This window comes from Trematomus bernacchii, unplaced genomic scaffold (genome assembly GCF_902827165.1).
Source record: "Trematomus bernacchii unplaced genomic scaffold, fTreBer1.1, whole genome shotgun sequence".
Taxonomy (NCBI): Eukaryota; Metazoa; Chordata; class Actinopteri; order Perciformes; family Nototheniidae; genus Trematomus; species Trematomus bernacchii.
In genome coordinates, this window is record NW_022987797.1 from 920,520 (window position 1) to 934,745 (window position 14,226).

The following is a 14,226-nucleotide window of genomic DNA, read 5'->3' on the forward strand; positions in this document are numbered from 1 at the left end:
CTGCACGGCTCTCACTACCGATAATCCTAATTTAATCATCATCTTCACCACGATCAAATAATGTAGTAGATGAAGTACATTATTCAAAAGTTTACATTAACTTTGGATAATAACACGGGAGAAACGGATCCTCTCTTTTCCTCTCTCCCTCTCTCTCTCTCCTGACAGCCCGTCAGTTTCTCATGCAGCTCGCCAAACAGTGGGCGGAAATAATAATAATATTAATTATTTCACACAAAAAGGTTATGACAATATATGACTATTGACGTACAAATAACACTGTCTGTCAATTGTGTAAAATAAGAGGATTAGATTACTTAGGCCAATTTACGAACATGTTGTTGTGACTTAGGCAATTTGAAACCTGACTTACGCCTTATTACTTCTGGAGTAAGTGACTTAGGCAAAACAGTGCACTTCTCTTTCCCGCACTACTGTGACAGACCATGGGGCTGGGTCAGCCACTAACATATTCATATTTCTCTTCTCAAAAAGAGAAATATGAACGTTAGTTTTTAACTGAAATGATCAAATAAAGTCAACATTTCACAGTGTTTACAAACATTGACCATACCGTTCACCAGCCCCCACCCCCCTATGTTGCCTACTGTATCTTGATTTTTGACTTTGTTTAGAGCAGTGATCTTCTCTTCCTCTCTGCAGCAGAGAGCTAAGCGCTGTCAGACCGGACCTAACCCTAACCCTGAAAAGTATTATCATCTGAAATTAATCATTATGTTATTAGTATTAAATACATATAAGTATTTTTACAACTTGTATTTAGAAATACTCTGTTGTAATTATTGATGCATAAATGTGTTCATCCATTCAATGTGGCATCTGCTATAATGGGGTTGATGTATGATATTACTTAATAATACAATACATTATAATATATGATATGATAATTACATTTTAATTTTATTCATTTCTTATTTCATAGTTTCTCATTATTATTATTTTTATTTGTATCGCTGATCTTATTTTTGTGTGAATCTGTGCTGTCCTGTTTTTCACTCTCACCCTGTTGTTGTTTGAACTACTGAATTTCCCCACGGGGATTAATAAAGGTCCATCTTATCTTATCTTATCTTAATGTATAAGTTGATTTACTTCGATCTACTGTACTGTGTAAAAACACCACAACAATATTACAAAAAATATACTGCATAAAGCAAACTATTGTAAAGGTAAAAGTATGAGCATAAAAAATAAAGTGTAAACATTTACATTATTATGATTATTTAATATATAAAGACTATATATTATTGAATTACAATTAAGATAATAAGATTAGATATACTTTATTTGATCTAAAATATTGATGTTTTTTCGTTATAGCAGCCTGTGAAAACCATAACAAATAAGTGATTAAATGCTACAGTATTCAGAAAACACAACTGCAGAGCTGCAACATTGGAAACAGACTAAGTTCTACAACACCAAGTTGTCTGTGTGTATTTGTGAATGAAGCGCCATCTCATGGTTAAATCCTGTAATTGAACAAATGGGGAAATTTGGCAACGCCCTCTAGCAATTTGGCAACGCCCCCAGCCACTGGGATCTGCTGGGTTTTTGGTTGGGACACACCCATTGGAGTCCTATCTGGAGTGCTACATCTGTACTAACTGTGCATGCGTGAGTGGCAATAACTCTCCTTACCAGCAGGCGGCGGTAGTGTGTATTCGTCATTCAAAAGAGGCAACAACCGGAAGACAGACTGCGTGATAACCGAGAGAAGAAGAACAGACTGCGTGATATAAACAAACAACAAATAGCGTGTGCGTTCCATTTTCACTCTACAACGAAAAGCTCATGGGGCTTTCCCGAACCTGTGTCGAGAGCTGGAGTTAAATTAAATCTCAGATTTGCCTTCTTAATAGTTTGTTTGGGTCCCTCACTTCCGTTTCGCTTCTCATGCACTGATTCGCTAGCTGAACAGCCACTCAGAGTGATTTCTTTTTGCCGACTGCCTTTGGCCGACTGCTGGTTTTCGGCCGAAAAGGCGTCGGCCCGGCTGAAAAGACCCGACGGTGCGGGACACACCAATCTGAGTAGGGCGTGTCGACGCTCATCGTCGGCCTGACGCCCACCGACGCCGATAATCGGCCTGGTGTGTCAGTGCCTTTAGGGCAGAATAACTTGACTTAGATATTTGTGTCCGGAATGCTGTACATCACAGACTACACACATTTGTTTAGTCATGTGTGACCCACACAAAGTGTGTAATCACAATTATATGTTTATATTTAATATGATTTTATATGACCTGTTTAACAATGGACAGCAGGGGGCAGTAGATGGCAGGGTAACACTGCCGTAAAGGGGTTTGTTGTGATTTGCGCCTGCCGTAAACGGACTGATGTGGAGACGGAGCTGCCGTTGGCTCGCCAAACGAGCAGCTAAGAATTTGGTTGTTCATCATTTCTCCTGTTTTGCAGGTCAGTTTTGTGTACATATTGTCACAAGTGATATAAATATCCACGGTAGTGTTGTGTCACAATGTCCTAATGTTTGAAGTGGTGTTTGGACGTTGTTTATTGTCTTCAATGCTGCGTAGGAGACTGCCTCGTGGTTGCTGTGTGCGCGTGTGTAATGGCGGTCGCTATTTTATTGTAGCATAACTGAGCTCTTTGATCAAAGTGAATGCAAGTAAATGTAATTGTTTACAGCTCCTGTACATTTTGTACTTACATATTTTCTGGGTTTATATCCTATTTGTTCCTGTTTTGCAGGAAATATTATCTGTCATCGCGCCCTGCATAGCGGGGCCTGTTACACATGCATGAACGCATTTGTGCTCACCTCTCTGCAGAGCTGTCGGGCTCTATGAATCGGATGAGTGGGGGTGCAGAAAGCGTTTCGGTGGCAAATATTCCTCCCTGCAGCTGGACACCGAAGCCGTTGAGTGGGTCGCCTGTTAGGACAACCTCACTGGTCTCCACATGAACCACCTGACCACCGGGACCCACTGAACTGGACGCCAGGGACACTGAACACACACAACAGTGATATTTTATATTCATTTCCCTTCAGAAAATGATATTATTGTAAAGACAGAGACAAAAGGACTCACAGGAGCTTTTGTGCTCTTTCTTTCTCTGCCGTCGTTTAAGCAGCGAGTTACGTGGACTCATGGGAACTGTAGGCCTTGGCAGGGTGCTGGAGCTCTGGCTACTGGGGCCCGATGTTGTCGTAGAGCCGGGAGAGAAACTGGCTGATACTAGAGCTGAAAAAAAAAGGAAAAAAAAAAGGCTATAACCTCTCTGAAATAGAAATGTGTTGAGGCAACTTCAAGGGTTTCAGCCCATTATCATGTAAAGCAGTTACTTCAGTATTCTTCCATATAACATCTTGGCTTAGCAAGCAAGGTTGCTAAATCTAAATATTTGGCATAATATAAGTAGGTTTCTTTAGATAAGTAACAACTTTAGCTAGAAGTAGCTAAAGTTAAATAAAACCAGTACCAAATATACTATATAATATATATATTTGAGAAACAGGGATGTTGGCTTATTAACTTTGCCTGCGTTCTTACACTTGCAGTAGTCGAGGCTGTTGATGGTGTTATTATTCGAGGCGGTCCACGACTTGTTGAGGGTAGCACTTGTGTTGCAGAGACTGGAGTTTAAAGTATGACCGAAGTTCACACAGGGGTCCCAGGAGTGGGGGTGGTCCGACTTCTGAACCTTCACTGGATCACACAAAAATGATTTGGTTACTTGTGAGGACAATAATTCCCTGGACACCAACCTTGAACCTTGGTGTTAAAACTTTGAAGGTGCCCAGTTTTCTATTTTGTTGACAAAAAACATATGTTTTACATCAGGAGTTTCTCACCAAATCATAGGCTATTGTAAATCCTGTGAATAATAATAATAATGCTGAATGAATACCCATTCCTGTATTGTTTAGCTAACATCATTGTTGCAAGTGTAGTCTTGCCCAATTGGTTTTTGTGCCTTACTGCCATTACCTGCCGATCAGTAGGACAGCTTAACACTACTGTAAACTGTGTCAATCATAACATGTTAGTTACAAACATGTTTGGTGTGTCACTTTAGGCATGAAAGCTGAGCTTTCTTTAAATAATATAATGTGATCACAACTTTGGCTTCTACTTCCATGCAAAAGCATATAAACCAATGCCTGGGACAGCAGTAACAAGCTAATTACAGATGTAGCACTCCAGATAGGACTCCACCCAGCGGATTCCAACCAAAAACCCAGCGGATCCCATTGGCTGGGAGATTAAAGCCCTCCCACTATTTCCTAAGAGGGCGTTGCCAAATTTCCCCATTTGTTCAATTTCAGGATTTAACCATGAGATGGCGCTTCATTCACAAATACACAAAGACAACTGGGTGTTGTAGACCTTAGTTTGTTTGCAATGTTTGCAGCTCTGCAGTTGTGTTTGCTGAATACAGTAGCATTTAATCACTTATTTGTTATGGTTTTCACAGGCTGCTATAACGAAAAAACATCAATATTTTAGATCAAATAAAGTATATCTAATCTTATTATCTTAATTGTAATTCAATAATATATAGTCTTTATATATTAAATAATCATAATAATAATGTAAATGTTTACACTTCTTTATTTTTTATGCTCATACTTTTACCTTTACAATAGTTTGCTTTAATATGCAGTATCTTTTTTGTAATATTGTTGTGGTGTACACAGTACAGTAGATCGAAGTAAATCAACTCATACATTATCACGTATTATACAGTAATGTGTTGTATTATTAAGTAATATCATACATTAACCCCATTATAGCAGATGCCACATTGAATGGATTAACACATTTATGCATCAATAATTACAACGGAGTATTTCTAAATATAAGTTGTACACATACTTATATGTATTTAATACTAATAACATAATGATTCATTTAACTTTCAGATGATAATACTTTTCACTTGGGCAATTGAAAATGTTGAATGCAGGACATTTACTTCTAACACGTATTTTTACCTAGGTAAATAATCGGAATACTTCTTCCACCTCTGATTTGAACCTGTCACTGTTTTTAAAACTTTAATTAAATGTTTGATATTTCCAGAGAGCCTTTCAGACCGGCAATGCTGCCCTGCACGTAATTCCGATTGTCCATCGGAATGTGACAAAAGTCAAAAGTCTCCCATCCCCCATGGGAGACTTTAGTCACATTCCGATGGGCAATTATTTGAAACAAAGAGAGTCCGCAACATAGGCTACTATCTCTTGTTAACAGAGGGGGGATGGTACAGCTTTGTCACACCGATGATGGCCGACAGACCCTTTCAGGGTTAATGAATAGTGGATAGGAGAATTCAAAAGGATTTAGGAGAAGAGACTGCAGTGCTTTGAGAATCCGACTGCACTTACACTATCAACGTATTTATGATGCACCAGCGGACGTCATGAATGTGCATCTGCTGCTGTGGGGAAACTACAGTTTTCTATACAGCGGACTACATTGATGTATAATAAGAACAACAACTACTGTAAACCCAGCGCCGTATTCTATCTAGATACTTTGCACCGCGCTCCCACTTGTTGTACCTGGCAGAGCAAGAAACACTCCAGCCTTTTATTTAAACTTGTTTAAAACATATCTAAATAAATATGTGTGTCCCGGGCCATAAATGCAATTATGCTGTCAGTTTTCAGATAAAGCCACGGCATCACAATTCTTCTGTATTCTACAATATAGTTATTTTCACCTCCCGTATTGCTTTCAACCCACCAGCTTTTATGGAGAAAATAAGTTATATAATAATTAACCAGAGGCATGTTTCTCACTATTTTATGCATAGAAACAACAGGCTACTGTGTGTGTGAGGAATCAGCTGTTTATTTCATATGAGTTTCATTGTGGCAGCGTCCATCACGGCTCTCCCTGGTTGCAATACACAAAGGCAGCTAACTGTAAGCGTGTCACTCAGAGGGGGGTGGGGGCTGGTGAACGGTATGGTCAATGTTTGTTTGTTTAAAAATGTTTGCAGTCGCAAAAGGTCTAAGCCAATCAGACATGGACAAAAAAAAGGATCAGTCTATGTGTCGAGGGGGAACTAGACACCCCTAGTCCTTTACAGTCATGGTCCGGTCTGACAGCGATCAGCTGTCTGCGGGAGAGAGGAAGAGACAGATCACTGCATAAATATGCAAACCTACAGTTGACTTTACTGCTGGAGAAGAGAGATCAGGGGGGTGGGGGGGAGAGCTGTGGCTGATGGGCCATTAGGTGTGTAAACAAAGAGTCACACACAGTTGATCACCTGAGAGCTGCTGTTTCATTCAGACTATTTAAAAAAAAAAAACGGTCTGATTTTAACATTGTACAACAATGAACTCAATGTGTGATGGTTATAGCAGTAATATTAAATACTAATAATACAGTAAACTATTAACAATAGTATAATATTATAGCCCGTTTGCCCATGGTGAGATGACGAGGCTCCATTAAAAATTAACCTCTTTTTAGTGAATTACTGAGTTTGGGCAAGTTAATAACGTTTTAATGAAGTTGACTACAGTATATTCATATTTGTCAGTGCTTTCATGTCAATTCGGCGAACATAAACATAAATGATCGTGAAGATGATGATTCAATTATGATTAAAAATCGGTAGTGAGAGCCGTGCTGCATTTCCTCCCGTCGGATGTGATATATATGACAAACCGATTATTTTTGTAGTTGTAAACTCACGTGGATTAAACCACATTTATTAGTGCTTTCATGTAAATTCGGCGAACATATATGATACATTAAATGATCGTGAGGATGATGATTAAAAATCGTTTGTCTGAACCGGGCTGCATTTCCTGATGAAAAAACTAACCGATGGTTTTGTAGTACGCCAACGTGGATTAAACAACATTATTTTGTTAAATAAAAACATGGTGATGTTTTGTAAATGATTACATGTCTCTTATTTAGCACAGAATATGATCCTATCCGTGACATATGGATCTTAACAAAGATCCGCTGGATCAGATACCTGTAGATCTATCAGCTGTTTATTTCACATGAGTTCAATGTGGCAGCTTTTTATTCACTGCTCCCCCTGGTGGATCCATGATCCATTGCAGCTGGTTTCATTATCATTTTATTTATTTATCAAGGGGGCGTATCAAGTCATGCGGAGGGTTTTCCTTTCAACGAGGGCCCACCCCGTGCCGATCACGGGCCCACATCGGTAGGGGCGTCCGAAATGAGGTGCTACATCTGTATGCTAAGCGTCAGCTAAGGAGGCAAATGGTACTGTGACTGATTTGAGATAGATAAGGTTATGTTCCTTCTCTTTAAGTAAAACACACCTTGATTAATTTCCATGGTGGTGCTGTAAGGCCTAAGAGCTTTTCAAGAATGTTGACACTTGGAATGTTTTTGATAAGAAGTAATTGATATGCTAATTTACATTAGCCTAGGACAGAGGTAGGATCATACTATGTATGGTGTGACAGGCTGTGTTCATAGTTATTTATTTACCCCAAATGTTCTAAGAAAAATAAAGACACCTGTAACACATACTCTCACAGACGCCAGTTCAGTGAAGAGAGCAAGTAAGTATATTCAACGCCTGCCAGTATTTCCCAAAAAATACCAACTGGAAGTCTGTTGTTAATTAGCATATGGAATCGTCTACTTCTGTGGTACGATAATTAGATTAACAACACAGTGTCTACAAAATGCAAGCTGATAAAGAAATTAAATCAAACAGAAATGCTGGTACCATCTGCTGAAGTCCCTTTTCCTCAGATCTCTGGGAGAGTATATTCTTGGGAAACTCCCACTGTGAGCATTTGCATACAATTAAAGCTAAACTCTGGCAACCTACACAACTTCATGTGTAATTCCTCACATCACACATATCTCCGCTCTGAAGTAGATCCTAAGCTGCCCTGTGCTGTCACAGAGCCTTTGTTTCCTCCATGTGACAGTCATCTTATCTAAAGCAATCGTTTGGCAGGAGGTCTGAGGAGCAGAAGCCTTGGGTTGTTTCTGGGTGAGATCTGAGAAATGTTAAAACATTCTCCTCACAGGGAAGAAATAATGTCTTTAAGTGCAGCCAAACACACTGTAGAGACATATCTGCTCACAGGAAATGGCTGCACATACACACAGTCCTGGAATATAGTGATGTACAATATTGAGGTAATCTTGCCTTAGCTGAGTATTTCATTTCATGCTACTTTATACTTTTGGTTCACTTTATTTTAGAAGCCAGTATTTTAATTTTGACTCCACTACCTTTATTTCAAATGTCTAGTTATTTCCAAAATACATATAAATAAACTGATAAATAAACATTGGCATATCATTATAGGTTAAACTATCCAAACTGTCAAACTTTAACTTACTTTTGCTAACTTTCTAATGTTAGGTAACTTGTAAATGTGCCCAGTGACTGTTCTAATTAACCTGTTAAGCCCCAAGCCTGTTTTTCAGGTCTCAGGCTCGAAAATGACATTCCCAGAACAAATGACAATAACTTCCCTTCTAAAAGGGGTATATTAATAATCTTTTTTCTCAAAGCAATGATAAACCTGTGAGTTGGATGTAGAAAAGTCAGAATCAATATAGATTTTTTTTATTTTAAAGTCAATTCAGATTGAACATACACGTTACCATTGAGAAATGAGAGCTATGCACACGCAGTTTGCCCAAAGCGAAACCTATCTTACGCTCTGAAATCTGAAAACTGAAAACTAGATTTATTGCTGATGGATTATCAGAAATCATTTCAAAGTGACACAGACACATTGGATTAACCTATGGATTAACCTTCAGCAGCGTTTTTATCGTTTTAATGCCATTGAAGACCACTTTTGATCAGAAAACAACAAAGGTAAGACATATTGCCGTGTTGGCTACCTAATGCTTCGTGGTGTGATGTCTTTGTTAGCTTCTCAAGTCGCGAGTTCGGATTGGTCAGTAATGATACTAATACCTGTCGAATCTGTGTAATCTCAGCTTGCTAATCGATATATTGTTTGTGCAGATACGATACGTAATAAGGGTATTTTAACGTGAGTTCTGTGCTAAGTGTGTTAGCCTTTTTTCGCTCAGGGCTAATTCAGAGCCTTTGTTATTACCCTTATGTTTCGTTTTGCTAAAAATGGTTAATATTGTCTGATAGCTGAGTTTCTTCCCGTTAAGTGGGTATGACACATTAATACGTTTTTAAATGTTAACCTGTTCAACCCCGAGCCTGTTTTCCAGGTCTCAGGCTCGAAAATGACATTTCCAGAACAAATGACCATAACTACACTTCTAAAAGGGGAAAATTAATAATCTTTTTTCTCAAAGTAATGATAAACCTGTGAGTTGGATGTAGAAAAGTCAGAATCAATATAGATGTTTTTTATTTGAAAGAAAATTCAGATTGAACATAGTAAAAAACTGTAAATTATAGTGTCCGTCCAAAATTTTTTTTTACTTATAGTGAAAACTACCCTTGGATGATGGGATAGTAGACTAAAAGCTTTAGGAATCCAAAGTACAACATATAATAAGTACCCTGTATCAAGATTGATGCAAAACAAGTGACATTTGACCTTTTAGAGAGATTTAGCACAAAAAAACACTTCTGGGGTCATTTGGGTGGATTTGACCTATCAAGTAGGGCTGTCAAGTTAACGCAAAAAAAAATTAACGCCACTAATTATTTTAACGCGATTAACACATGTGTATTTTTTGTCCTCGGCCGCCCCGTAGTTTCAGAGCGCATCGAGTTTAAAATACCATCTACAAGCTGATGCTGACAGCCCCGCTCCTGCCGCCCGCTTGTGGCAGACCGCACTTCCACGCTCAACGGCAGGCCCGGACTGGCCATCGGGAGGACCGGGAGGGTGTGTGTATGTGTGGAGCGAGCAAGGCACACCTTACATGTTGTTGTTAGCATCTGGTGCTAGCTAGCTGCGCTAACGGATATAAGGAGCTGTTTCAATGAAAACAGAGGAGCGACATTTCGCCGACAACTGCGCCGAGCACTTGACTTTATGCATGTCGCCAGACAGTGGGACATTGTACGAAAAGTCAGCACACTCAGCACGGATAGTGCGCGCAACATGATTGCAGCGTCCAGGCAGCTCCCGTTCGAGCATATATGCCTTGAGCTGCACATAGCTCCAATGATCCATCACAGTGTCTCCTCACACACACACACACACACACACACACACACACACACACACACACACACACACACACACACACACACACACACACACACACACACACACACACACACACACACACACACACACACACACACTTTGTATTGTATTATTGTATGAGAGAGGTTCCAGGTTGAATTGAGGCGAATATTTGTAATGTTCAGAGGTTGTTGTGTTTAATATTCATGAGAATATTTGTCATTGTTCAAATGATAATAAACAAACATATAAAGCATATTTGTCCACTCATATGTTGATAAGAGTATTACAAACTTGAAAAATATCCCTCTAAGGTACATTTAGAACAGATAAAAAATGTGCGATTAATTTGTGATTAATCGCGATTAACTATGGACAATCATGCGATTAATCGCGATTAAATATTTTAATCGACTGACAGCCCTAATATAAAGATATAAATGTGAACCTGAAAATGAGCAGAATATGTTCTCTTTGTGAATACATGACTTTTATTTGTTTACAATACTGCAACTTTTACTTCAGCTAACTTCTTCCACCTCTGCATAAACACTTATGCTAACTTACACACCTTTAATGGAAGATACAAACACCTCCACAAGATTAAGCGAATGCACACACTTTTGACACACACACACACACACACACACACACACACACACACACACACACACACACACACACACACACACACACACACACACACACACACACGGCCAAACCTTTAATCAGTGTCTATTAATAAAGCAGTGGCTGGCTGGCCGCAAGGTCTCCTGCAAGGCCATCAGTATCTTAATGAGCTGTGTTCACTTCCTAACACACACACACACACACACACACACACGCAAATACTCTCTTACACACATATACACACGAAGGAGGTCACAATCATGATTAGAAAAAGGATTGAATTTTGCTTCGTAGAGATAAATGAAGGGGTGCGAGATGAGATGGTGACCTTTCGTGTGTGTGTGTGTGTGTGTGTGTGTGTGTGTGTGTGTGTGTGTGTGTGTGTGTGTGTGTGTGTGTGTGTGTGTGTGTGTGTGTGTGTGTGTGTGTGTGTGTGTGTGTGTGTGTGTGATGTCCCATAATGTCTAGCTTCTAGTACTTTGTAAAGTTTTGTGTTGCTTTAACGTAGAATAAAATGAAATAAATTGGTAGGAGATAAAAAGAGGAAAAATTAGTAAATTAAATGGGGGGAAGTTGAGAAAAGAGGAACAATTAGGAGATAAACAGAAGATAAGATGAAAGGAGGTAGAAGGAAGACAAAAAAGAGTAGAGGAAGAGAGGAAACCATGAGAGGATGTTGTAAGCAGCATCTGACAGCATGCAGGAGAGGTGCAATGACTTTGATTAAAAACCATCCTGCCTTTACTCTCCCTGTCACACACATCCGTCACTTCTCCTTTCAACTTGCTCTCTTCCTGCCGTTTTCATGCTGAGATGAAACGCTGCCCCACTAAAAATCTATAGAAAGTCGAGCTCAGTCAGAGGTTTCAAGTTTATTTCTGTCTAGAATTCAACATCTCTACATGTATATCAATCTCTCTTTTTCAACCGCTCACAAGTGTCAGTTAAGAAACACACAGATGTTCTCACTAACATTGAAACTAAAGGTAAAAGGTGTGCAAAAGAGAAAGAATAAAGGGATTCATTTACATTTGTCTGACGAACGTTTCTACAATACTGGCGGCTTCATCACAGGTTCTACATGTGGGTGAAGATATGTACAGTATGTGTGTTTGTATGTGTGTACTGATGTCACTGTATGTGTGTCAAACTTAAACCCCTCAGCTGTGAGGCGGTAACCTGGGATAATCAGCATTTCCTTATAAATCCACTGGCACTAATTCTCCTGCAGATGAAAAGCCGACACTTGGCTACGGGTGAAGAAACACTCCTTCAACTAATAACGCAAAAACTGTTTAGTGAGAGAGGGGTGGATAGAATGTCACTTGGGTGTGTCGCTTCTCTTCTTTTGTGATCTGTTAAATGTGCGTAGGTTGACTTAAAATGGTGAACGTCTTTGTTGTGGTTTTTACTCTAATGCCCTATTTGTGGGTCCATGTTTATCCAAAACGACTGGGAGAAAGGTGTTATGTTACTTGAGAACTGTTACAGACATAAACTAAGCATAAGCTGTACTGTTCTGTAGGCTCATACTCTAAGTGTGAATCTATACGCCTACTGCCTGAATCTGCTTTATGGTTTTCTCTTTCTTTGGGCCATTTATTCTGTTTTTAATTCAGTAGGTGAACCTATATTATTTTCATAAAATAGTGTGTGTGATCTTAACTGTGTGTATTAAACTAAAACGGAGCATTTTCTGTCAGCTCAGATTTTATTTCTGCTTTTTTAAACTGTAGTATGTGCTCATGAGTTTCAGTGTTGGTGTATACAGTATACTCATTTCATTTAATTTCAAACCTTTATTTAACCAGATTGGTCCCATTGAGATCATAGATCTCTTTTTCAAGGGAGACCTGCAGCATATAGGTTCCACATGAAACATAAAACAATAAAGGACATCATACATTATATTTACAGGTTACATTTACATAGTGCCTGGATATGCTGAATGAAAGGCAGGTTTTCCTATCAATAAAACCATTCTTGATCCTGCTTTAAATATTAAATATTCTTCTTTTCTATGGTAACATTGTTCTGTTGTTTAACACAATACATCTTATTTATATTTATTTTCTATTGTATTTATTTTGCATTGCATTTGACATTGAGGTAATCCATAAATAACAGAAATGAATGGGGTTGATTTACTTTTATATTATGATACTCAGATTCGGTTATTGATTACTCTTTTTTTTTTACAGCTCACTAGCAATACATATTTAAAGTGACCCTCCCAACCTTGCATGCAATTAGGGGTAATGGCCGGATGCTGGTTTTGCTGTGGTTGACCGGATGAAAAGTGAACATTACTAATTGAATAGAGTGTGTAGGGCTGAAATTGACATATTGCCCATCTTGCGCAACTTCCTGTGTCCACTATATGGTGCGAGAAAACACAAGCTTTACAAACTTTATGTTGCTCTACCAACTGCGGAACAAACAATGCAATTTTAATATTAATCGGATGCTGTCTTTCACACAAGGCTGACTTCTTGACAGGAGGTGGAACAATGAATATGACCCACACACATTCACACAGCGTTCTTCTAAATCATTTCAGATATTTCAGATACATAGCAGAGTGTAAAAGTAGTCACCACAGAACTGCTCCATCACACGTCTGACACAGCAGCATCAAACAGCTGTGGTGGAGGACAACACAAGGTGTAAAAGAACAACATCAACATCAATTTGAATTTGGCAACATGACTAAACACACACCATCTGTTTGACAGCGGTCCAGACTCTAATGTGTTTGTGAGTGATTGAAGGATAATCACTTTTTTTATTCATGCCATGATGGCTCTCTGATTTCTTGTTTCATTCAGTTGATCATGTCAGGTCTGCATTGAACACCTGATCACCACAGGAACACTTGGAAATCTCCTCGACATTCCTGTAATACAACTTTAAAATTCCTTATTGTCACTTGCAGGTCATTTCTCAGAGTATTTATACCTACAGTATGAAAAGATTTAGACTGCCAGGTTGCGAAACCGCAGGCAAAATTCAACAATTATTACAATTAGTTTTTAAAAGTCACTTCAGGACAACATTTTGACGAAGCATATAAATAAAATGGCTTTAACTTAAAGTTTGACTAACTCTAAACATATAAACAGATGGGTTCAGTACAGACTCATTACAAAATGCAGTTAAGATATAACTCAACAAATTACCACACCCTGAAAAAAGTGGAAAAATTGTTTATGCCAAGAATAATCTTTTGCGGATTCCCAGATCCAAATGTTCTTGTTTTTGTTATTCATGCCTTTATGATTCATGACACATTTGTGTGCAAAATCCATCTACTATTGTAAAAAAACGAATTAAAGTGCCACAAAATCAACAAATGGCTGCTGAAATATTAAACAACGAGCCGATGTGAGACGACGGTGAGGATGATAGATGGACAGCATTGTGTGTTTGCTAGTTCACCAGAGA

General features: G+C 38.7%; 1 protein-coding gene across 1 annotated transcript in view; it reads right to left on the reverse strand.

Annotated features, from left to right (window-relative positions):
- Positions 1-14,226, reverse strand: part of grip2b (glutamate receptor interacting protein 2b) — a 303,981-nt gene that overhangs the window by 58,542 nt on the left and 231,213 nt on the right. The window contains exons 10-12 of the mRNA XM_034149909.1: positions 3,539-3,694; positions 3,077-3,229; positions 2,806-2,992 (exon numbers count right to left, since the gene is read on the reverse strand). Of these exons, the coding sequence (XP_034005800.1) occupies positions 2,806-2,992; positions 3,077-3,229; positions 3,539-3,694 (496 nt within the window). The remainder of the gene's footprint in view (positions 1-2,805; positions 2,993-3,076; positions 3,230-3,538; positions 3,695-14,226) is intronic.